This window comes from Scleropages formosus, chromosome 13 (assembly GCF_900964775.1).
Source record: "Scleropages formosus chromosome 13, fSclFor1.1, whole genome shotgun sequence".
Taxonomy (NCBI): Eukaryota; Metazoa; Chordata; class Actinopteri; order Osteoglossiformes; family Osteoglossidae; genus Scleropages; species Scleropages formosus.
In genome coordinates, this window is record NC_041818.1 from 22,823,670 (window position 1) to 22,849,768 (window position 26,099).

The following is a 26,099-nucleotide window of genomic DNA, read 5'->3' on the forward strand; positions in this document are numbered from 1 at the left end:
ACATATAGTACAAACTAAAGCCAAAAGTATGTAACAAAGCTGAACGGAAAATGACAACATTTTTGTCACATTGTGTAACGGACGAACGGCTGGAACATCCGTTACATCATCGGTGCACATTTTTCACAGCGCTACCCAACGTCGTATGCGTACATTTACTGAGAATCACTACTTATCTCCCCACGTAACTATCATATTGTGATGAATAATTTCAATTTAGAGCACCGGCATTCTCCGCGCGTAGGTAAGAAATGTCATTTACGCTTGCGGGGCGGCACCGTGGGCGTCGACGAACCAACCGTCGCGTCCCTTCGCACGGAAACTGACCGCTCTGCCCGCGTCGCCCCGGATGCGCTGACCTCCCCCACCTCCTTCCCCCGTTGCGCCTCACCCCGCTGTCACCCGGCCCTGGAAGAAACTTGCTCGCGTCGTGTGCCGCGGGTGAGGTTTTCCGCTTCCTGCACCGAGGCTCCAGGAAGAGAGCGCTGGCACACCGCCCTACCGCTGAAGAGCGGATGATGTTCGAATTGCTCCTTTCTCAGAACCTTGATATCACCTTCACTACGGTACCAGCATCTCTGTGAACCTCACCTGTATTTTATCCATCCAATTTTAATATAATAATGTAATATAAGGTGTAATATCCTGTGTTGTGTCACTTTCTACCTTTCACTTTGCTTTCTTACTGCATTTGTGCACTTTTTTTCTTTTTACTTTTACTTTTACATTTAATTGTTGTGGTTAATCTGTTTGAGCAATCTCTGGCACAAGAATTTCCTTCGGGTTGAATAGAGTTTTATCTCATCTTACGTGGACTGTTATTAACTTGTACTTAACTGACACTGCTAGATACACTCCTGGTTTTTGACCCATCCACTCAGATACTTTAGGCATCCATTCACTGGAAACGGGTCTTTGGACCGCGGTAAACCGGAACATCTCGGGGATACAGACACGAGTGCGGGGAGGACACGAACGGTCCACGCGGACTGAGCTGGTTTCAAAGCAAGCTCTAAATCCACAGTCCAGGAGCTGTTGGGCACACAGGTTCCCAGCTGTACCGTCATGCCACCCCCTCTGCCAGGTGAAAAGAAAAAGGCTTTTAGAAAACAAAATATTTTTAGCCCGATGTGCTGTGCACAACTCTGGTTTGGAACTAACTTGGTAATGGGCCATTTATAGTCTCTTGATCTTGGAACCATACCATGGGAAGGTTTGAAACATTTAAAGGTGTCACCACAGTGCTGGAACACACACACAATGCACTTTGACACTTTTTTTTTTTTTTTTATTAAAAGATACATCTTAACAGTAAATACATAGTATGCAGGGCCTAGAAAAAAAACTCAATATTTAATAACTAATTGCATAGAATACATTTTCAAATGACAACTGGACAGGAAGAGACTTCTTGGGAGACCACTGCGGTCGAGGGCGGAGGCTGAACGCTGAGGGGCGTCAATGAAAAGGACCTCTATCGCAACGTGAATAACAACGGCTGCCGGGACACCAAGACAACTGGAAATAAATACGAAGTACTGTCCACCTAGCGATCCATCTTCTGGATCTTCTATGGCTACATGTTCAGAGCGCAAGACCTCGTAGAGACAGTGATTCCCAGGTTTTTGGTTTCTGCACAAGTGAGAGAAGATGTGCGGAGCTGCGCCGAAGGGTGCCGCGGAGCGAAACGCAAGTTTGGACAGCTGGGGAACTGAGGCCCATTGATGTAAACAAAACAACTGCAGCCAACGTTTCTCTACAGCTACAGCAGGTAACATCTAAACCACAGTTGACGTTTGGGAGAGGGGAGGAAGAGCCTCACAGTGCAGCAGGGACAACCCAAACAACACCGGGGGGGTGTCACAGTCAGTTCTGGGTTTCTACTGGAAAAAGCAGTCCTATAAGAACAGTTGCCACGGAAACGCCAAAGCAGAGGGCAGAGGCGGTGGCTACGGAGGGTCCTGACCTTTCCAGCGTGTCGTCAAACTGCCCGGCCCTGGACAGAAAGCGGCTGTCCGTGAAGTTCGTGGACGGTACGGCCTCGTGGAAGACTTTTCTTTCATGCACAAAGCGCGGGAGGGGACGCGATGCCATGGTTGTGCACGTGTAAAATGCCGCGTCGTCCTTCGATCGATGGTGCCGGGCACTTCTTCATGCACAAGGACTCAAAGCCGTCGTTCAAACCCCAGTTACTCGTCGCAGTCTAGCGCCGCAGGATCGCTGTAGAAGAGGGGTCTACATGCCAGCGAGGTCTGCGAGGGTGGGGGGTGCACAGCTGCCAGGGCAACATCCAAACCAAAACCAAGAAGCTTAAGGCATAAACAAACTCATCCCAAACCCGTGCTCTTGTGTACCAAACAGTATCAGACAACACGCCTTTGACGAAAATAAGATAAAATAAAATTTAAAAAAATTCCACTATCCACTTTCAACCCAGAAGGACCGAGCTACAAAAGCTCTCGAGTAAGAAAGCACAGCATATATTACTTTTTCACCTCTGTGCGTATACAGACGTATGTGTGTCTGTCACATATGTACAGGCACGACAAAATAACTCTAAGGAAACATCCCTGATCACTTTGGATTGCAGATAAATATTTTAAAATATTTCCCGTTCATGAATTACCTAATGCGTACTACTGCGATACGGTACGTGTACACATACATGCAGACCGGAGATGCGGATGCTGCAGGTGGACTGCAGGGGTTAATATTGCTCGAAATTCACGTCGCAGAGCTGCAGGGTTTGTAGGAGATGATGAACGGCGCCGTTTTCATCTACCTGCAACATCTGCGAAGACCACGGCAAAGAAAAGAACCTCGGTCTCTTTAGGGTCGTCCTTCAGGTTGAGACCAATCAACCGTAGTAAATCAGGTGATCCTAAGGACTCTTTCTCTGTCTCTAAGTTCGTGGTCCACTGGCACACGAACGCCACCTGGGGAGGGTACAGGTGGGTTGGACCACACACCCAAGACACATTGCATTGCCTCCAGACTAGGGAGTTGCATGCAGAAGAAGATGGGTCCAGCTTTTCAAGACGCCTTCCGCGTTCCGCTTGAGTACAAAACACAGTATAAGGAGTCCTCTCAGCTTCCGCATTGATCCCTGTTTGGACAAGTTTTCTTCGTCGTCCTCATCGTCGTCGTCAAAACCGGAGAGGAAGTCCACAGCGAGCGATGCTCAGTTTCCGGACCAGCGCCCACATGTCCTCTGGTCTCGTTTTGCTCCCGAGGGACAGCATTTGTTCAGATTTGTCAAACGGACCGATTCTGGGATTTCCGGCAGCCTGAATCCGGGGACGGAAACGGCGGCTCACCGAGGCGCAGACGCCTGGCATTCTCTCGGGGGTTGTGCGCGACGTCCATGGATGAGGACCACACGGAGCGCCTGCGCCTCTCTGCCAGGAAGGTAAGCCTCACCTCGTTTTCAGCACGTTCTTAAAAGACGAAACGCATTGAAACAAAATTTGTCCTTTGGTAAAACGCTGCTCCCCACACACTGCCCTTCTGGGGAGGGATCTCTTATTACTCTGAAGAAACCGCCGGCAGCTTTCCGGCACGATGCCAACACACGCACGCACGCACGCACGCACAGGGAACTGGGGAAAGGGCTGAAGGGTGGGGGGGGCATGTATAGGGGGGCCTAGTGGCCACTGTCATCCCAGACACAGTCGTTCTTCTGCTTGGCCAGTCTGCGGACAATGCGCTCCAGTTCCTTGCGAGACCGCTGCTCCTCCTCCAGACACTGCTTCATCCGCTTGCTCTCCTGACGCATACACAGAAATATATAAATACACACACACACACAGCAGTTGCGCTCATGGCTAAAAAGTCTTACATAACTTCCCACATATTTCCCGTTATCGATAAGCATCCTAAAAGGTGTCGGAGAGAAATTAAACACGCTCGCGAGAACCGAAAGCCACACCCCTGAACCAGAACGAGCTGAAGTGGGGAAACGCGCTGACGACTTTACCTTTTTTAATTCAAGCACCTCATCCTTCAAAGCGTAGACGGCGTCAACGAGGCTCCTGCGGAAGAAACCAGAGCACCGGTTCACATTCGGAAGAAGATGGTCTCCTCCGGGCGGTCGAACGTTGGGTCCAAAGGATTGAGCGTGATGCGGGGACACAAAGCGCAGCAAAAGTTGGCTCAAGCCATCTTACTTCTCCTCAATGACCGTCTGACCGTTACTCTTCACCTCCTCCACGATGATCTTCTCCTCCTCGGGAAGCAGTACTTGGGGAACAGACTCCTTCCTGGCCGCTGCAGACAGACAGACGGGACTGATGAGCCACAGTATTGTTCACGGCACCATATGGTACAAAAAAAAAAAAAATAAATGTATATATATATATATATATATATATCATACCTCTCCATATGCGTAATTACAAATTACATGAAGATACAAACAAACACAGAGCTTAATTTACATTTCCCCTCCCCCCATCACACACACACACACAGCCAAATTGTGGGTGCCTCCTCACCAGTGGTGGCCTGGTGCATGCTGGCTCCTGTGCAATAGGCCTCAATGACTTTCAGTATCTGGGCATCTTCTTCTAGGGCTGCAGTGCCTGAACGAACCAACACACACACACAGAATAAGAATGACTTAAAACCACACAGAGGTGGCCTTGCTCAGCTTTACTGCAAAGTGTGACAGACGTGCACTGCACCATGTCCTGTATGTCCCACTGGGAGGAGGGACTACGCCGCCACCCCCCCAACACCCCACTGGTATGGTGGAGAGACACTTCTAAATACCACTACCTGTGTGACGGGTGCTGGTTAAACGGGGCACCGGACTGACTACTTTGTGATTCACGGCGGCATCTCCGTCTCCCTGTCTGTTGAAGTGCACCTTTGTTTGCTTGGAGATGTACATCGTTTTAGAGTAAAGTATCTGCCGAATTAATAAACCTATGTAATTTACACTGTTACAAGCACTGCGCGTAACAAAAAACGGGGGTCGGTAAGGGATGAATAAATGAAGGGAGCTGCGGGAGCCACTAACTGAAGAAGGAACAGTGGGCCAACATGGGGGGGGGGGGGGCACTGCTGCCTCAAAGCGTGACGCCGACCTCACACTTACTCTTCCTCAGCAGGACCTCATCGTCCGAGTGCTTTCGCTCCGTCTTCCGCTTGGGCAGGAACTTCTTAATGGGCCGAGGACTCTTGCTGGTGTCCTGAGGGGACGACACAGTGTGGGGGGTGGGGCAAGACGCTGTTCTGAGACCCCAGCGTCAGAAACCTTTTCTTTTTTTTTAAAAATTAAAAACACAAAAAGGCACATAACTGCACATGGATCACCAAGCCAGGGCAAAGCATCTCCCGACAACTCCCCGAGAACGAGAACGCCGCAAGCCAGCCGAACTCGTGCCGCAGACGGCCAGGCCGCGGCGGGACCACACGGCAACACAGAGAGCGCTCAAAGCCAAGGACCCAAAACCAAATCAAAGCTTCGCCAGCAGAGCGCCGAGAGAGAAGGGAAAGCGGATCGTCCGAATCCCCTTTATCCGCCGAGCAGGGGGGTCCTGGGAAATATGGGGTCGACGGGCAGGTGAATCTTTGATCGAGTCCCAGCGCCAGCGAGGGGGCACGGCGACGCGGTGACACGACACACATTCAACGGTCTGTTATGGGCTGCATGGTGGCACAGCGAGTAGCGCTGCTGTCTCACAGCACCTGGGTGGCGTGAGAGGACATGGGTTCGATCCCCACTCAGTCTGTGTGGAGTTTGCATGTTCTCCCTGTGTCCGCGTGGGTTTCCTCCAGATGCTCTGGTTTCCTCCCACACTCCAATAAGACACACTTTTCAGGTTCCCCCATAGAGTGAGTGACAGAGTGTGTTCCACTGATGTGTGGACGAGTGACCCAGCGTAAGCAGTGTAAGTCACCGCGGTGAATAAGGTGTGTGGGCTGATAACACTAACAGAGTTCATCGGAAGGCAGTTTGGAGAAAAGCATCTGCTAAATATATAAATGAAAATGTTACCCGGTTCACCTCAACATCCCCCCGGATCAATTCCGATTGTGTTATACTAACTTCAACGACAAATGCTGCAGCAACGCAGCAAAAACAAAGTGAGCGAAATCGGCAACCGCAGGCGGTTCAGACCCATCAGCCATCGCGAGAGCACATGCGGTTTGGCCGAGCGCTCCGGGGCGAGTGACCGTAACGCGAGCGAACGGCAAGCGACGCAGAGCCACTAACGCGACGTTACACACGAACGCCTCTTTGTGACCTTCATCCGGCCCAAATTTAATCCCAGCGTTGATACCGCACCTCGCTCATCTGCATATGTTTATTGGGCCGACGCCGCAAGGCGTAAAGGTCTCGCTTCAAACGCACCTCTTATTGTGAGAAATTTCAGGGCTCGCAAGATCGTACTCTGGCGCCGCGTGTTCATTTTCTCACGTGATTCAGCCATGCGGCGTAGAGCAAAAGCCGGAAAACAGCAGTAAACACCCCGCATCCTGTGCATGCGTGTCTCTCAATGGAAAAAAAAGAAAAAAAAAAAGTGGCGTTTGAAAACCCGCTCAATAGTATCGAGAGGAAAAGATGCCGTTTGTGCTGTTTACTTTTCTTCGAAAAACACCCCAGGGGGCCAGAAAACAAAAGGAACCAGAGTCGTTTCATCCTCCAGCGTGCGATCGCGCTCTCCGATAAGGGCTCCGGCAGCGAGGCTCGAAAGAACGCGAACGCGAGATCCGACGCGCGCGGGGAGAGGACGGACCCCACGTCCCACCCGCCGAGGGCCACGCGCACCGGGGCTGGAGAGAGAGAGAGAGCGTTACGCGTGCGCTCTTTGTTTTCGTCTGTGCTGACAGCGTAACGTAGGACACACTGAGCAAAGCGAGAGGACAGGCAGAAGCGGCCTTTGCCACAGAGGAAGGGGGGGGGGGGGTGGAGGAGGAGGAAGGGGGGGTGGCGGCATGCTGCATCAGCAGACAAGTGCACGCGCCAATCCAGCCTTACCTTCAGAATATAAGATATCCTCTAGAGAGGCCGTAATGGAGAAAAAGAGAGAGAAGATCAGAGTAAGAGAGAGGACGGACACACACACACACACACACACACACACACACACACACACACACACACACACACACACACACACACACACACACGGTTCACTCTCATCATTTCTGGTACTGCCGCCCCCCCCAACCAACCCAAAACCAGTTCTGCCCTCCCCCCCCTCCTCCACAACACTCCACCCTGTGCCCTGAGAGGCTGTGCTGCTGGGTTAGGGGGTCACACTTTCGATCCCCCGACGATGGTGCGAAACACGGGGCTTGGCCGCAGAACCCACTTTGGTGGGGGGGGGGGGGGTGGCGAGTTGCGGGAGACCATCAGGGTCCGATTGTGAGGCTGGCGATGGGTGGGGAACACCGAGCACACCGATCACTGTCGCTTGAAAGGACTGGGGCAGCTGCTCTTCCACAACCTGCATTTACATTGATTCACTTATCTGACACCTTTCTTCAAAGTGACTCACGGTGTTAATCAACATGCAGTTATTTACACATTTGTACAGCTGAATAATTTTACTGGAGCGATTGAGGGTAAGTAACGTGCTCAAGGGTACTACAGCCGGAGGTGGGATTCGAACTTGTGACATTTGGGACCAAAGGCAGAGGCTCTAACCGCTACGCTACCAGCTGTCCTTTATTACTATTCCTGTACTGCATTTCAACATTTCTTTGGTATTATTTTTAATAACTCAGCTTATTGCAGTACGACTTTCTTTTCGTAATTAAGTTACAATCAGTTGACAAGTGTGAGTCAACTCCTGCGAACAACAGAAGCCTCCAGAACGTCCTGTCCTCCCCAAGTCTCCTTAGTACTCAGGTTCCTTAAAATTTAAATAAAGATAATTTAATTTACATTTTTTTTTTAAATTTAAACCGAACGCGCGCCGTACCGTCCGGGTGCGAGGAGACGCGATGCGTCCCCGGGAGACTTCGATGTCCTCGGTTCCGGCAAGCTGTCGGTTTACAAAGCAGCCCACGCTCCGCTTGCGTGTTTGCATACATGCGTGTGCGCACGCGGGCCGCCCGATTGGACTGCGGCGCGACCGAGTCAGATCGCGAACGCCCAGAGTTTACAGGAACAGCTGCGCGCGAGCGCTTACCGTCAGCCCCGCGGAGCCACGACCGCACCGGGACCACCGCTTGCGGCCCACGTCCTCCTTTACTCGTCGGCTCCCCGAGAGACCCGTCCGCTCCCGTTCCCCCCGCACCACCCCATCCCCCCGCGGCCGGGCTCTCCTACCTCCTTGTAGCCCAGTGCAGCGGAGGGCTTGAGTGGGGGGGCGGGCCGCAGGCAGCTCAGGGACCACGGCTTGTTGATCTTGGGGGGTTCCAGGGGCCCGCGGTTGCCCATGGGTGCGCCGTAGCCCTGGTGGCCCGGGGGTCCCGCGGCGCCCCCTGGCTTTCCGTCCGCACCCTTCAAAGAGTCACACACGTTATTTATGCACAGCTGCCTGGCGGGGGTTTCCGCCCAGCGAGGTCGGCGCTCTAAGGCGATTTATAAATTTGAACACGTTCCTGAAACGACACAGGACAAACGCCGCGCTCGAGGCACGGCGACGCCACCCGGGGAGAGCCGAGCCGAGCCGAGCCGAGAAGCTCGGGTTTCGGCCGGAGCGGCGCCGTGCCGCGGCCGGGCGCTCCCGCGCACGGCGGGTGAGGCGAATGCCGGGACGCACCTTGCCGACGGTACCCACGGGGCTCCCCCCCTTGGTCAGCGCATGCAGATGGTCCAGCCACTCCTGGAGGTCCTGCTGGCTGGAGCAGAACACCGTGAGGCGCTCGAATGCTCCCCCTGCAGGACGAAGGCACACATTACACTGGAGCGGTGGAAGTCAGCATAGAGATCCCGGTAAAAATGTCGTGCCGACCACCGCTGCCCTGAAGTTCTTTCATCGAAACATCATAGCGACCGTTTCGCGCCTGACGTGGGACGAAGCAGCCTCACCGAACAGAAACAAAACGTGAGCGTAAGCGAACGCGGAAACGGACCTGTGATCTCGAAGGCGAACTGCCCGCCGTCCGCGTCCTCCACCTGCTTGGCCACGGTGGCCCCTGACAGCGGCAAGCGGCCCTGAAAACCCAGTGCAGAGAGATGTGTGGCGGCAGCCAACCTCACAATATGCGGGGGGGGGGGGGGGGAGGAGGAGGGAATTTAGGGTGGCCCCAGTTCATTCTGGGAGATTCCCTGGCTCACCTGGTAGATGAAGCCACTCATACGTGGACTAGCGGAAAGCATGAGGAGGACGTTGGGGAAAAGCATGAGGTAGCGCTCCTCTTTGTCCTGAAAGACACACACAGGTCACAGCATGCGCGCACACACACGGAAAGTGTGCCGCTACCAGCGTAATGATCCTGGTTATTAATACCAAATAGGATAAATCCTGAGAGAGAACGGACAGTGTCCGGTAGGACAAGCGCGACCGGGGCACCCAAGCCAGAGAAAGGAAAAAAAGAAATAACAGTGGGTTTCAGGTTCGAGAGACGCCCGGTTTCAACGGACTCCCGAGGGAGTGGGTCGAGGGAGGCTTTTCCTCGTATTTTGTCTCTTCCTACGGGTCGATTTATCGCCACATAAAATGAGAAGTGCAAGCGGCTTTTCAGCGGTTTGTCAACATTTCTGTCAGTGAGCCGCCGCACAGCAGTGGAAAAAGTCAGGCGAAAGGAGAGCAGTGCCTCCTTCAATACTGGGCAACAGGCGTTATCCAGTCTGCATGCGACACATGGTCCGGCCGGGGCCACGGAGATGATATTATAATACATTCGGTTACCCCCCACAAGACCCTGAAAGTGGACACCAGTGGAGATCTTTAACCGCTGCGCCACCTGCTGTGCGGCACAGTCAGGCAAAGCAGGATTTGACCCATCGAGTTAAGCGCCCGAGTCCTACAATGGGATATTTGCATCAAATACCTGACAAGCTGTAACCGTGGAGTTTCCGAGGATACGAGAAAATAAACAATTTTAAAAATATTTTACAATGCCAGTTAGGTAACACTCAACGCAGCCTCCCCACCTTACCTGGCCCGCACCCATCTGCAGGTGCACGTGGGACGTGTGGATCACGTGACCTAGGGAACGCACGCTCTCGCCTTCCCAGCCACGCAGCGGCTCCGACAGGATCTGCAGCTCCAGGGCCTTGCGCTTCCGCACCTCGTTGCACTGCGTCTGCAGACGGCAAGCGGAGAGAAGATGATCAGCCCCCGATCGCGGGAGGCCGCACACGCTTGCCAGCCTCTGGGAAGGCAGCTCGCCGGGGCACGGGCGGTATCGCGGCACAGCGGGTGGCCCCGGTGTTTCGGAGTTCCCGGGCTGCAGGATTGGACACAGGTTCAACCCTTGGTCAGCCCTTGTGGAGTTTGTACCTTGCTGGGTTCTGGCGAGTTTTCTCCAGGTGCTCTGGTTTCTTCCCACAGTCCAAAGACATGCTTTTCAAGGGGAAGTGACGACTCCAGTGAAGTCAAGTCAAAGTCAAATTGCCCGCAGCAGGGTATTCCCACTATATCAGCTCAGTAAGTACCCCGGTCAAGGGCGCTACCGCAGGAGAGGGAATCGAACCCAGGTCCTCCGAACGAGAGGGGACAGACCTGAATGTTGCACTCCACCACTTGGTCCAAGAGGTAGGGCAGTTGGTAGCTTAGAGCTGCTGTCTCCGGACCCAAAGATCGCAGGTTTGAGTCGCACCTCCACCTGTAGTACCCTTGAGCAAGGGACTTACCCTGAATTGCTCCAGTAGGTATTTACACAGCAAGGTAATTTTACTGGAGCAAATTAGGGAAAGTACCTCCCTCAAGGGCACTACAACAGGAGGCGGGACTCGAACGGGTGACCTTCAGATCAGAAGGCAGAAGGTCTAACCAGCACACCAGCAGCTGCCCTGGTATTTGGGGGAGGTTACATAACAGAGAAGGCGAGGGGGGGGGGGGTTTCCCCTGCATGCCGCCTTTTCAATTTATTTATTTTTTAGAAATTAATATCTGCGGAACCATCGGAGCAGAACCCGCAGACGGCGCTATGCTGAGCCAAGAGGCTTGCAGAGAAGTGCAGGCGCAGGACTATCTTTAGAAAGCGCAACCCCCTCATCTGGGGAAACTTGACTCACAGCCCCACTCTGGGTTCCACGCATCGGGGGGGGGGGGGGGGGGGGGGGCATCTACCGACACAGACGGCCTCCTCGGAAGCGTCAGCAGCTGTCACGCTGCTCCCGCAGCCTGCGTGTTCTCACCGTGGAGAGACGCACCGAGACATCCCAGCCTGAGGCAAAGGTTGGAGTTAAAAAGAAATAATGATGATAATAATTTTAAGAAGTGCAAATATCGAAGAGGAGAGAATGAAGGTGTTGCGCAGGGAACGGGCCTTTTGTTGACGTCCGGACGCAGAGGAAGTCCCGGCGCAGAGCGAGAACCTGCTTTTCAATCGCAACTGGCCAGCAGGTGGCACGGTGGTTAGAGCCGTGACTAGAACCAGACGACCTAAGCTTAAATCCCGCTCCTGCCGTAGTACCCGTGACTGCGGCACTTACCCTGAATCGATGCAGTAAAAATTGCCCAGGTAGAAACGGGCAAACGAACGTAAGTAACAGTCTTTGCTCAGAGTGGTTAGCGCTATTGCCTTTGGACCCGAAGGTTGCAGGTTCGAACCTCCCCTCCAGCTGTAGTACCCTTAAGCAAGGTACTTACCCTAAAAATACTCCAGTAAAGTTACCCAGCTGTATAAACGGGCAAGTAATTGCAAGTAACGTAACATTGTAAGCGTCTTTGGAGACGAGTGTCAGCTAAACGGATAAATGTTTGGTAACTGATGCTTCAGTTTCGCACTTTCCCCACCCGCAGCGTGATGTGTAACGTAATCCGACACATGCACGTGCGGGGGTGTCCCCGAGCTCCGCCGCCAGGCCGCGCAAACGGAGCAAGGGCGAACGGGGCGCGAGAGGCGCCCGTGCTCACCACCAGGTTCTTGAAGGCTGCCGTCGCTTTCGCTATGTCGCTGTAGTCCGGGTGGGCTTCCTGGGGGAAGATGAGGGAGCAGTGAATCCCGCGCCATCCAAGAGGGATGCTAAAGCAATCTGCTCCAACACACACACACACACACACACACACACACACACACACACACACACACACACACACACACACACACACACACACACACACACTCACCTGAACACCATTCCACTCCCTTGGCAACATTTTACACTCTTCTTTCTTAAAGTGCCGCTAAAACCTAACTAGTATATTTACATTTATAGCCTTTATTGTATATTTGTTTATATGTATATATAAATAACAATAATTACAAATAATAATAATATAAAAATACACACACACACGCACCTCGACGTGTCGTTCCAGCTCCTGCAGTAGCGTGGGGTATTTCTCCAGCCGAAGGAAGGGCTTGCTCAGGCCGGTGGTCAGCGATAAGACCCCGTGTCCACTGGCTCCCTGGCTCTCCATGAAGGCCTCCAGCCCCTCGCTGGTACGCGCACACACACACACACACACACACACACACACACACACACACACGGTGAGAACTTCGAACCCAGTCTGCTCTTCCGAATGGCACATGTACATTTCAACAGATATGAAGTACAGCCCATCTTACTGCATCGGTGTGATACAGCCATATATACACACAGTGCTAAACCTCTTTTTGTTTTAGTGCTTCCACTTGTCAAGAACATCTAACGCATTAAGGAATCGCAGAATATTTTCGGCATTCAACCTTTCGATGGAAAGTTGCAGAAAGTGATTTTTCAAGCCGCAACAAGGAAGTGACTGACAAGCTCCACATGGGCCTGAACCTCACAACCTGCAACATGCTGCAAGCAGCCAGGTGAGAAAGTACGGGAGCGCTGGGGTCGAGAGGGTGCAATACTGGGTTTTCTTCTTTTTTCTTTTAATTTATAAAAACCCACCCTCCCACACACTTTTGGGTGCAGCTCTGCACTTTTCTGCACTGTTTAAACCACAACTAGAGAGATCCTGTTGGTTAAAAATGGGTTTCCTGTGCCCCCGCCCCCACCCCACAATGTTTAGATGTCAGCAGCTTGTGATCCATGGAACTGAACCGTGATACATGCCTCCGAGTGACCAACAGGAGCTTGCATCCCCATTTCCAGGGTGTATACATGTCTGGTACTGTTTTACTAGCATATTTACAGCTTGAGCAAAGCTTGCAGAAATATGTAATGCAAGGCTCTCATACCTGTATGTAAATAAATGTACCACGGTACAGGGGTTAATCACAATCCTCATGACCGTAACACTTATTTGCTCACTTAGCTCTCTCTTCCACATGTGGATTTGTTCCTCTGACACCCTCCCAACACCCCAAGCTCAGAGAACTGCTTTATGAAGCAGGCAGAGAGAGGAGAAGAGAGGGGGAAGGGGAAAGAAAAAAAAAAAAAAAAAAAAAAAAAACCCACACACACACACACACACACACACACACACACACACACACAGTTACATAACGGACAGACAAAAGCAGACTGTTCCACTAATATAAATAATGCAAATGGGGAACACTAGGATTCAGTTCAAACGTCAGACAGGGCGATGGGCAGAAATGAAGATGCTTCAAAACAAGGTGCAGAGGAGAAAGAGGACAAAACTGTGTGCCTGTACCATCCTCCCACCTGGTGGTGAGTCCAAGAATAGCGTCAGCATTGTAAATACCCAACATGGACACATTTGCATTTGCTTTTCATGCACTTAGACTGCAGTGGAAGGTGTGCAGACGTTATGCCACGAAAACAGGAAACCTGGCAGCTGATTGGGTGGCTGCTGTGAGCAGACACACGCAGGCACTGACCCGTGTTCGGTGAGCACGCAGACCGCAGATGGGTGGGTGGAACAGTAGGACAGGTAGAGCATCCGAATCTGGCAGAGCAGGTTGAGGTAACACCCTCCAAGGCGCTGCTGACCCTCCGGCATCCTGACAAAAAGGGTACACACACACACACACACACACACACACACACACACACACACACTTATTTGCCCTTAGCCTATTCCACATGACTTAAAAAAATAAAAATCCACCTGCATTTTATGGCTTTGTTTTTAGTGCAATGAAGAAAAACAATTGTGCCAAAACTTTAATTTGCCAGTAATCTAAAGCAAAAACAAGTATACAAACCAGTCCTACAAGGAATGAGTTTTGAACATCTACAGAATGCTCATCCGCAGATTTAATTTCGCCTCGCATTTTATTTTCTGCCAGAATATACCTGCAAATAAACTCCTAAAACTTGATTTTTTTTTTTTTAAATATAAACATAAGTTTGATCATATGGGCCTGCTTCTTAAGTCTGCAGAGATGCTGTCAAATGAGCACACAGGTACCTGGCCCTGAAAATGCTTCCCATGTTTACCACTAGGTGGCGATATGGAGCCCGGCAAACAACCGCAATCATTTCTGCTGATCATCTTCAGGGCTCTATTCTGTTTACTGGAGCAGCGGGTTGCAAAGTGGTCAAGGAGCGGGACGTGAGACTCAAGATAAGGTCAACGAAGCATATGAATGTTGCTCTGAAGCGCAGACATCTCAGCAGGAAAAGTGAGTGACACTTAAGTCATGCTGCGTAGAAGAAGGTGATTGACAGCGGGTGACGGAGGTGGGGGGTAGGGGTGCTGGAGCGGGGCTTACTTGGCACACTCCTCTAGCGCCACACAAAGACCCTGCTGGAAGGTGAGGATGTCCTCAAGGTTCCCCACCAGGTGACCACCGTCTGTGCTGGACAACCTGGGTGAAAGCAAACAGGGGTCAGAGGTCAACCAAAAAAGAAAACTGGTTGTTTCAGTGACGCTGCCCGGTTCGCTCGGACTGACGAGCGAATCTGGAAGGTGGTAGGTGGCGAAAGAGACCACGCAGCCTGATCACGTGATCAGTGGAGTGAATCATTTATTACACCCCTGCAGTGAGATCACCTGGGGGGGGGGGGGGAAACGGACTGAGAACCAACCAGTAAAGGAGACTGCTCCCTCGGTGAGTGTATTTAACCACAACTCACCCCCATGACAGGGTAAACCAGATCACATTCTGGTAATAACAAGGTAAACTTCCCTTCACTCTCTCAGTAGGCTGCACTTCCTGTCCAAGGACACAAGGACATCAGTTCTACAGTGCAGCTTTGCACATCAGTGCATATGTGATGTACGTGGCTGATGCGAAGCGTGTGCGAGTGCGTGTAGACATCCGTAAGAGGGTACCTATCTGCCTGCCCCCCCCCCCCACTCCGGATTGCCTCTGACCTGTCGCTGGCCAGCAGGGGGCGCAGGTAGCAGCTCAGCAGCGTCTGCAGCTCCTTGACGAAGTCGCGTTCGTGATCCAGGATGTCCTGCACCACCTGCAGCACGAGAAGATGCGGCTCAACTCTGGGACAGCCTGCAGACCCCCCCCCCCCCCCCCACCACTCAGAATACACGCCTTCCTTTCCCAATCATGTTCCTGCTGTAGTTTCACACTGACAAGCACATGCAAGTCCTAAAGACAATAATCAAGCTGAAGAGGCAAAGGACAGACTTACTATCAGTTTTAAATCGTTTGTCTGCACTCAGATACAGAAGGAATTCTGCATGTTTTCTCAAGTAGCAGGTGATGCTTTTGTGGCTCAGGAATGCATTACTCCTTTACATGGAAGGGGTGGGGGTGGGAGGGGTGAACAGCAGGGATCGTTGTGCAAGAATGCAGTTTATGACGAGAAATTCAGGAACAGGTAATGCTCGTTCCGCGACGGACGCCTATCCGCGGTGCATCAGAGGCTCCGCTCTAGTTTTCGCAGGTTCACGTGTAAAACCAGCGCGTTCCTCGACGTTTAATGGCGGCACATGCCGCCCCCTGTCCTCGGGAGGTACGACGGCGGGGGGGACTTGGCAATGACGTCATGTCTGTGACAGTCGCTGGTTACGAGGCTCCTTCTGCTGCCCAGCACCTTCCATCTTTGAAGGCAACCATCCAAACAAACTACCGCACAGCATCTATGGCAGGTCTCTTTCCCCACGAGGCTGCGAAACATCGCATCGACGTCTCAAGACTCCCCATTCCTCTGCTTAGATGGCATTTACTTGTAATGAGATGTAACTGAGACACTAAGCAGGCTTCAGTTTTATGTTCCCTGTCACCTGAATCAACATGTAATGAAAGGCTTTGCAATGTCTTACAGCGGCCCGAGACATGTGAGAAATTTGAATCACAGCCCAAACAACCCCCACTGCTAGAATTTAAGAGGAAAAAAAAAAAAAAAAAAAACCCACAACATCTTCCTGCCAGGGGTTTCCAGCCCTAATAAGCAAATAATACTGCTAACATTTACCTTCATTCATTAACCCAACACTTTTCTCCAAAGCGACTTACAATGTTAAACTACAATTATTTACCTATTTATACAGCTGGGAACGTTCACTAGAGCAATTTGTGGTAAGCACTACGGTACTAGACCTAGAGGGGAGACTCGAACCTGCAATCTTTGGGTCAAACAGCAGCAACTCTAACCACTACACTATCAGCTGCCCCATTTCAACTGCTCCATGTACTCTGATAGGGCCTTAACTGTCTAAGGTAGGTTGGGTGGATGTGTAGACACACCGAGCGTCCTTGTGGCGCTTTCAGGGCTCCTGGACTCCCGCAGAAGCCCCCCCCCATTGACCACTCACCACACTGTAGTAGCTCTTGGTGAGCTGGGGCACTTCAAAGCCCTTCACGCCCTTGGGGGACAGCGGCTTTTCTGGAAGACGAGCACACAGAGGAAACGATGAGAGACCAACCGGATGATGTGCACTTGCAGTCGAAAGCGAGAGTCCACATTTGTTCCCACAAGGCATTTGGTTAATACGTTTGGTCGGAAGATGAGCAGGCATATCCTCCCAGCTCTTCCACGGCAGTTCCCACAGATGCAAGACACTAGTGGGCGGCTCTGCTGCCGCTCTTCTGTCCAATTCGTGTCACGGAAGTGTATTCAAACTTATGACTGGCACTGTACGTGTGACAGGGCGTTGCAGTCGCCACCATCGTTCACCTCCAGGGCTTTGGCCTGAGATTACGTGCACCGCCAGCATCTTTGAAACCGAGAGAACTCGAGCGCAGAGGTTTCCCTCTAGTGACGAATCACAGCAAGAGAAGGGGTGGTCAAAGTGGGCAACACCATAAAGGCACAAGGCCAGGTGACCGAACTGTTCCACGTGGACTGACCCCTTTCCCCACTCACCTGAGGGCTTGACCTCCCGGACGTAGTTGCTAGGAAACCAGCCGGTTTTGCCGTTGAGCGTGCCCTCCCACCAACCGCCCTCCTCCTGGCGCGTGACGCTGATCAGCTCGCCCTTGGTGAACGACAGCTCGTCCTCGTTGTTCTGCTTGAAGTTGAAACGGGCCTTGACCAGCAGCTGCCCGCTGCCGTTCTCCGACATCTCCTGTGCAACGAAGGCCGCAGAAGACCAGCACTTCAATCAATCAATAAATGAATGAATGAAAGAAAGAAAGAAAGAAAGAAAGAAAGAAAGAAAGAAAGAAAGAAAGGAAAGAGTTGGACTTGGGACCCGTTGAACCCCCAAAATATATATTTTGAACCTCACCTGAACTCCTGCAGGAGACAGAAATAAGTCAGCTATGTTGAAATGGACAGAGCACGAAACTGGAAGTGCCCAAAAAGTCACTTTCAGAAACACTAAAGGGTGTGTAAAGGGACGTGACCATGAAACCAATCAAAACAAGCCTGCCAACACTCAATAAGAGCAAGAGGCAGACCGGTGCGGTCGGGTTTACTCGACCGCCGTTCCCTCCATCCTTAAACAAATGCTCTGTGTAAGGAGCGCTCGCTGTTGACGGGAGACCTGTCAGCGCTTCATCAAGTGAACCGGCGTTGCAACGGCAGGCAAAACGCAAGCGCACCATGACAGGATGTGGCTGCACAATGTGCACTTTCACTTCCTCTTCTGCATACGCGCAGGCAGCCGGAGCGCGTGGCCTGTGCCCCGGAGGCAGCCTCTCCAGCGCGTGCAGGATGCCGTTGGCCCTTAGACTCATTCGGACCCCCCGTGCACGTATCTGCTTGCGCACCGGACCTTGCCCGCAAGTCCCCCTCTGCACGCGTGCACAATGTGGGCTGTCTGCGTCACTGGGAACACCTGCAAGACACGCGCAGACAGGCGCGTGAACTTACCGCGGTTTTGGACAGTCTGCGCAGGCACTTGCTGGATGTAGAGGAAGACAGCGCCTGCGAAGACTGGCTAGTCGAGGGTCCTCCGGATGGAATGCATGTCCTGTCTATGATTCTGTCTGCAGAGGAGAGTACGGTGGTTTTCACATTTCGCGCATACGCACACACACACACACACACACACACACACACACACACACACACACACACACACACACACACACACAATACTCATCCTCTGTTAACCCAAATGGCTTCACAGAGCAATGTGCCCATTTATAATATCCAGAAGACTATTTGGATGAAAGCATCCGCTTAATGAATAAACACATATTAGTCATTTGTCCCCCCCAAGTAAATACACCAAGCAAGAGCTCAGTTTTATTTTTATGGCTTATGTTCAAATTTTGTCAGCATTTCTTGTCACTAAGAGGTTTCTCTTGTGGTAAGTACAGTACTGCACTTCATCTGAGATTGTTATCACATGAATGTTATCCTTAACTCGCTAATGGGGGGGGGAAGGGGAGGGGGGAAAAAAATTTGCTGCAACAAACCCAACAGTAGAGCTGCCTCCTAGGAAAGTTTCTGCGAAATTGGGGGGTGGGGGAGAGAAAGCAAATATAAATGAAATTAGAATGATGAGATCTAATTAGTTAACTCCAGCGAGTGAATTCCTTCTGAGAAAAGAAAGTGTGGACAGAACGATGGAGCCATCCATCCATCCATCCATCCATCCATCCATCGTCAACAACCGCTTGTCCCGAGCGGGGTTGTGGCAAGCGGGAGCCTTTTCCGACAACACAAGGTGCAAGGCCGAAGGAGGAGGGGACACACCCAGGACCCAGAACCGCCACACAGCAGGCGCTCCCTGAACCCGCTGCGCCACCGCGCCCCTCACGATGGAGCCAATACAGGCATAATCTCATTAAAAGGAGCCAGATCAGCGAAAGGGTTCTGCGAATACGAGTTAAGAGCAATGCCCAGTAAAACTAAATGAGCTTGCAGCAGATGACACCCCCTGGACCATGGTAACACACTGCCCCTGCACCTCGAGTGCGCACTTACCGTACTGGGACCCAACACCATTGCAGCTGTGCGATTCTGGACGCCTGTCAGACCATCTATTTGCGCCATTCTCTTTTACCTTAACAGGTAATCCTACAACAGCTCGCCTTCACGCCGCTCAGAGGCCATAGGCAACGCACGACTACGTACGAGAGGACGAGGACTGAGGCGATGCGTGTTCTCGCGTCAAAGATGAACGGAAAACTAAGGCGACCGCGAGGACGAGGCTTTGTCATCCAAAGGCCGAGAGAAGGCCACATGCTTCACCGAGTCCATTTGCCATCGCGCACCTCTGACGTGTGGAAGCTGCGCCCTCAGAGCCACCACTCTAGAGGACATGGAGCACGGGATCAGTTCATAGAGCTGATGCTGAGGGAGGTTACCAGGGCGACGGGATATAGGAGGAAAGGGCACTGGGCGTCTCATTCAGACATACAGTAAACTGAGCTGTGGGCCTTCTTTAAACACAGTCTCTGTGGAGGAATTCCAGATTTGGGGGGCAAAAAAAGATTGCTAGAGTAAAAGTTCTTTGCAATTTTGAGTAAGTGCCTTGCTCAAGGGTACTACAGCTGGAGGTCGAACCTGCAACCTTTGGGTCCAAAGGCAGTAGCTCTAACCACTACGCTACCAGCTGTCCACATCGTGGAATAAAAAGCGAAGGTGAGATTTCAGGAACATGGGGTAAAAGCATGGCTTCACGTTCCTCGTTTTTAGAGCAAGACACATCAAACAGAAAATATCACTAATGCACAGGAGAGATGTAGCGGGACACACCGGAAGCGTCAAAAATCGCAACCGAGTCTTACCTTGAGTAGCGAAGTTTATCGCCAGCAGGGTGGACACGACCTTCCCGAAGTTCTCCCCGGTGTACACGCTCTCAGGATCAAAGCCCTGGCAATGATATACACACACAAACGCACAACTTGAAACCAAAACGAGCCAGCTGACAGTAACAGTAAAGAATACATTCAAGTAGGCTTTAAAAAAGGAAAGAAAAAGAAAAAAAAAAGAAAAAAAAAAAAAAAAAAACAGACAGACGCACAGCCCAAAGCTTCTCACGCACGCAGTCCAAAGCAACAAAGGAGAACTTTTCCGACCAGGCCGAGCGCATCCCAGCGGTCGGCCAACACGCAGTCTGATGCGAGGGAAGAGAACAAGATGCGGAGGGACCGGAGCCACGCTGGGGCTGACCCACATTTCACGCTCCAGCCGCGCTCGGCCCGGGATGATCGTTCACCCCGTCGCCGATTGGCTACGCAGAACTTCTAAGCTTGTCGACTCAGACGGCGGCTCGCTTTCCCCACGAGGTACGGTTACGCATTTTAAATAAAACATCTGAAACCGAGAGGATGGGAGGCTTCGCATGTGGCCCTTGCCTCCCAGGCCAGCGCCACTTGGGGGCAAGAGCGGAGCAGAGAGCCCCGACGGTTGGAGGGTTTTGCTCTCGACGTAACGCAGCTCGCGCTTTCGAGCCGACGGGAACTCGGCACGGCCCTCGGGGTATTCCTCGCCGCAGCTGGCCTCCGCCAGCTCGTCGCGCCTGGCGAAACGAATCTGACCGTTGCGTTAACGGGAGCAACTCTAAATGCGTAGCAGATGCCGTGAAACTTCCTACGCTTCCCGCAGCATCAACAGCGGACGACGGAGGCAGAAGCAATTTGTCGTCGTCTCTGGTGATATAATCATAACCCCAAAACACGCACTGTGTATGAGGAAGGATCTTTGCGGTTTCTCGCTCGCTCACCAGCTCCGTTCTGCACTCTCCGGCTCCAGCAAGCTCAGGCTGCACAGATGAGACGGACGAGCAGAGCCCCCCCACGGCCGTATCTCTCCAGCTCACTCCGCTCCTGGATGCTCCCATGCAGAAGCGAAGGCTGAGTGGCCCCTTTGTTCGGCGCAACGACCTGCCTTCCTCGCAAGTGGAATCTGGCCGCTGTTAAAAATAGGGCCATTAACCCTTGCTGACAAGGGCCTGGGCTGGGCCCTGCAGAAAATGCCCAGAAAATGATGATGATGATGATGATTCCTTAAAAGAGAACCCTTCCCCCTCCCCTCCGACTTCTTCGAGACAGCCTCTAATTATGGAAGCAAGGAGGCAGGGAGGAATTGAGTGAAGACGACCGTTTTTTTTTTTTTTTTTTTGCTTTAACTTCCAGCCAGCACGGTCCATTAAATTACCGCTCTTCCCAGCTAAAACCACAGAGCAGAGGGCAGAAAAAGCCCGTCTATTTCTGCAGTCAGAGAACACCGGCCAGTCGCAGATGGCAGTGGCGAGAGGAGCGGGTCACGCGCCCGAGCAGGAGAGGGGCAACACATGAGCTTTTCCCAGCTGCGACCGTGTTGTTCGTCACCATCCGAAACCCAGTCCGACACACAGCGGCGAGCGCCTGGGCTTCTTCAGACAACTCAGGGCTGTACTATAGAAATCATTTAAAAGGGCACAGGAACCAGTTGGCGAATATGACGCTCATTGGGGATGGCGCACCACTTAAGCGGACATCACGGAAGACGGAACATGTTTCCAGGAAAATTCTAGCAAAAACCAGGGCTAAACCAGGCTGGGCCTAAGTGTGTGCATGAAAGAAAGAAACAGAACCCCACACACACACACACACACACACACACACACACACACACACACACACACACACACACACACACACACACACACACACACACACTTGTTAAGCTCTGCATGTGGTTACACTGCCCCACCAACACAGCTGCCGGACCATCTGCATCTGGAGCACCACTGCGTTCCAACTCTCCACAACCACCACCACACACTAATCTGGTATAAGAGAAGCTGTGGGCCAGAAAAACCAGCAGAGGAAAATCAGAAAATACATAATTAAAGCTATTTATAAGGACATGAGCACCCCGTGTCAGTGTTTGTATTAAACGGCACCGATGGCCAGGACAGGCCTCAGCTCGCTGGTCTGCCTGTACCCCCAGGGCTGGCAGAGGGGTCACCGACAGCCCAACATGGGAAATATCCCACACGGGCAACGTGGTCACAGGTAGGAACTGTACTTCATTTATAACTAGTCAAAAGACCCCGGATACTTAATGACAAAATGTAGCTCTATTATAAACTAAGTTTATTATAACTTACTTGTAATGGTGAAGAGCAGATTTAAAAGTAATAGTGTACTTTACCCTGAAATATGATAGATAAAACTCTTCCAAGGGCAATGGTGCATACATTTTATAACTTATTATTACTTTAAAGAACTTCACTCTGGGCAGCAGGAACTCGTAGGTTACAGTTTCAAATCACACCTCCTGCTTTGCTACCCATGAGAAAGGTACTCACCCAAAATTGCTCCAGTAAAAATTTCTAACACGTGTAAATGGGTAAATCGATGAAAGTAGCTTAAAACTTAAATCCGCATTGGAGAAAAGTTAGTTATGAGTAAATTTACTTTTTATTACTGCGCTTCATAAATACCCTTTAAAGCCAAAACTCAGAACACACACACACAGCTTGTCCTGAGCAGGGTTGCAACAAGCTGGAACCTAACCCGGCAACAAAGGGCGTAAGGCTGGAGGGGGACACACCCAGGACGGGATGCCAGTCCATCACAGGGCACCCCAAGCGGGACTTGAACCCCAGACCCACCAGAGATCAGGATCCAACCAAACCCGCTGTGCTACCGCACCCCCTTAAACTCAGAACACCATCATTACCAAAACAGGACACAGTGATTCTGTACATGAGCTTGACAAATGTTCTTATGAGCCATTGAAACAGATAATTTAAAAAAAGTGTATTATTCCACTAAAAACTAAAGCAAACTCCGCAAAGACACGTTTGGAGAACTGGAAATCACTCTGAACAAACTTTTCAGTAAAAGGGAAAGAGCACGCAGATGTTGCACCTGGAATAAGGGATCCTCTGAACGCAGAGCAGCGGACGCTGAGCACCCCCCTCCCCGCAAACATCTGATTCCTATTTACACTGTATTAGGAGTAATCTCAAGTTTTACTCTGCGGTTATCAGCTATGACCATTTAAGACAGGATGAAGTACTGCTGCTTTCTGTTTAATTATATTGAGGAAGGAAACTGAGGTGTGTGTTAGTGCCGTGCAAAGTAAGAGTAGCTCAACTTTACACAGCTCTGCAGACAGTGTAAACATATTTATCTAGACTAGTGTCACTCATATGGGCTGGCAGTCTAATTCCTGCATGTATGTGTGTGTGTGTGTGTGTGTGTGTGTGTGTGTGTGTGTGTGTGTGTGTTCAGCACCCACCTCCACCTTGAGCGCCGCGCATCCCTTCAGAAACTCCCTGATGTTGGAGAGACACTCCGCTTCGCTCCTCGGCTCCGCACAGTACTGCCCACAAACAACAAATTCGAAAAAAATAAACACTCGCCTTAAAAACAAAAATTTAACAACTGACACAATGTAAAAATACATCAATGAAACAACACAACAATGAGGCTCCAGTCATATATCGTTACTTTGTTTCTGTCTCAATTCACATGACGCCCGCAGCCTCGACTTGACGCTCTCCTCGCGCTCTGTCGCTCGCACGCGGGCGGGCGGGCAATCGGCAGCCGCTCAGAGAGCAACTGTCACACGAGAGAGCGCGCCCCGCAGCGGAAGTGACGCAGGGGAAGTAGCGCACAGATGAAAGAAGCCGACGAGACTGCGGGAATGCGGAAGGCCACTGAATTGACGGCTGTCCGCGATGCTGTGCAAATAGAGCTGTTAACACTGCGCACGTTTTTCGGAAACCCACGGGATGTGACCCTCCCTCGAAGGGAGAGGACAATTTCTGAATTGACAGCGATGTTCTGCTTCGCGCTGCGGAACGCTTGTTTATTGCAAGTTCCACCAAACATAAGTCTTTGGGTGGCGGTCCTGGTAGTAATTTTATAAATGTTAATTTCTCCTATAAATTCGATTTGTAGAAGAATCACGGGAAACGGGGATTTATTGAGCAATACTTGCTTACTAGATTACTGCTCTGGGGAAGTGTTTTGTTCCTTGGTTGCCAGGGTCCACGTTTAAAAGTTTGGCATTTTCTCTCTATTTAAGTGCTCTCAGCTGCTGTGCGAGTCATGCGGCTCTCTTTATCCTTTTATTAAAGTTAAGTGTGTTGAGGATCGAGACTCCCCCCCCCATCGTTTATCAAGCCATCACAAAAGAAAGAACTACCCCTCACCTACAGGGGGCAGCAGTGAGTCTCACCGACAAATGGGAAACCCCACCGAGAATCAGGCGGAGGAGGGAACATCTGTTACAAAAATATGGGGATCCTGTTTCTAACTCATTAGAGCACATTTCACGATGCACAACCGCGCGTAAGAATTACTCATATCACTTCACGGGCCTTTGCACTTTTAAAAGCGAAAGGAGAACTCTAAACTCTGGAGGACTTTTAATATCAGTGCAGAAGGAGTACAGAAAAGGTGCAGGGCAACAATTCCTTTGTGCGGATTAAGTCGGAACACCCACCACGCCTGCAGTCCCCCCTGGTTCATGAACGAGTCGCTAGAATACCCACAAACCCCAGCGACGGGCCGGGCGCGAGAGATGCTCGCCCGCATCCTCTCCGTGGTCCTGCAGGATGCAAGATCATGAGAATGACGTGAGCGGAGAGCCAGGAGGCGCTGGTGCGGTGCAGCGCCTCGCGCGACTTACTTACTGTAGCCTTTTCCCGCGTTTCTGAGGGGGGCGGGCGCACGCGCCACTCCGCGGAGCCCCGTGCGACGACACCGCCGCGTTTATGGCGCGTGTCAGCGGACGGACCGAGAAGGGCGCCGATGCGGAACGACTGTCATACAGGAAGTCGGCCACTTTACCGCGTCAAAATCGAAACCGAAGTGGTACAATAATAACGCATTTTCATAGAGAGAACCCAATTTCGAGACGCATACAAGTTCTTCTTAGACGCCGGTTTTAATTAAGCAAAAGGAGTTTCGCGGTGCGACTCCGCTTAGCAGATGATGCGCGTCTTTTTACCGTGTGACTTTGGAAAGCATGATGATGTTGTAGTACCACTAGTAGTGATGATGGAATAGATCGCGGGCGATCGCGATGCTGCCCCATGCCGGGGACGGGGTCTGTCCCCCCTGCCCTGCAGCCTGCAGCCTGCAGCCTGCTCGCTCACCTTATGCACGCAGCCCGGCTGCAGCCGCTCCATCAGGCGACACAGGACCACTCCATCCCTGAGCGCCGCCTTCAGGAACCCCTCGGCGTCCGCCACCGTCTTTTTGGGCGAGCTGAGCACCCCCAGGGAGATGAGCCACGTTACGGTCTGCTCCTCGGCGTTCATCGCTGCTCATCGCAAGCGCGCGTTCCGTCCGTACCCGTGCTGCGTGGAGGCGCGCGGCGCGGTGCAGGTGGTGCGCACATCCGCGCTCTCGACGCTTCTGCTTTTTCTCCCTCTACTTCCTACCGCGCTTATCTGCTCTTTAGTGATTTTTTTTTTTTTTTTTTTCTGCTGCAGCTCTAATGTCTCTCCAGGCTCGTCGGTGACCTTTCCAACTCCTTGTCTGATGCGCTGGATCATCACTCAACATCATTGGCTTTTTTTTTTAAAACTAGTTATGTTTCATGCCCGTTTAAAAGCCCTTCATTATCACCTTAAACTGGGTCTGGGATTAAGGCCCTGACTCATCATTTTGGATGATCATTCATCGGTAGGGTGGGTGAACTGAGAGTCCCATCTCCCTCCCAATCACTCAAGTTAAACCAGTTCTGGTACCTGTGCCTGGATTGTTCTTCACAGCATCAGGTGGAAATTATCTTAAATTCTTCCCTTATACCAGGGATGCACAGCTGTGGCCCCACCGAGTTCCCCTTGGACTCTCAAATGTCAACT

General features: G+C 51.6%; 1 protein-coding gene across 4 annotated transcripts; it reads right to left on the minus strand.

Moving 5' to 3' along the window:
* Window positions 1–1,272: 1,272 nt before the first annotated feature.
* On the minus strand, window positions 1,273–25,759 carry LOC108922950 (rho guanine nucleotide exchange factor 6-like). Of its 4 annotated transcripts, none has more exons than XM_029257316.1 (22): window positions 25,386–25,759; window positions 23,519–23,602; window positions 20,071–20,155; window positions 18,203–18,318; window positions 17,252–17,453; window positions 16,701–16,771; window positions 15,300–15,394; window positions 14,695–14,790; window positions 13,858–13,980; window positions 12,375–12,513; window positions 11,988–12,047; window positions 10,063–10,209; window positions 9,239–9,325; window positions 9,034–9,115; window positions 8,721–8,836; window positions 8,285–8,458; window positions 6,986–7,006; window positions 5,099–5,192; window positions 4,494–4,580; window positions 4,202–4,266; window positions 3,977–4,031; window positions 1,273–3,766 (listed from the first exon to the last, which is right to left on the minus strand). In XM_029257316.1, the coding sequence occupies exons 1-21, from the start codon at window positions 25,548–25,550 to the stop codon at window positions 4,020–4,022; spliced, it is 2,121 nt and encodes a 706-aa protein (XP_029113149.1). In that variant the 5' UTR covers window positions 25,551–25,759; the 3' UTR covers window positions 1,273–3,766; window positions 3,977–4,019. The 4 variants fall into 4 exon arrangements, with proteins under 4 accessions (XP_029113149.1, XP_029113147.1, XP_029113150.1 ...); XM_029257314.1 differs by having other exon boundaries at window positions 4,167–4,266; window positions 25,386–25,753; XM_029257317.1 differs by lacking the exon at window positions 25,386–25,759 and adding an exon at window positions 24,921–24,978 and having other exon boundaries at window positions 4,167–4,266.
* Between the last annotated feature and the right edge of the window lie 340 nt (window positions 25,760–26,099).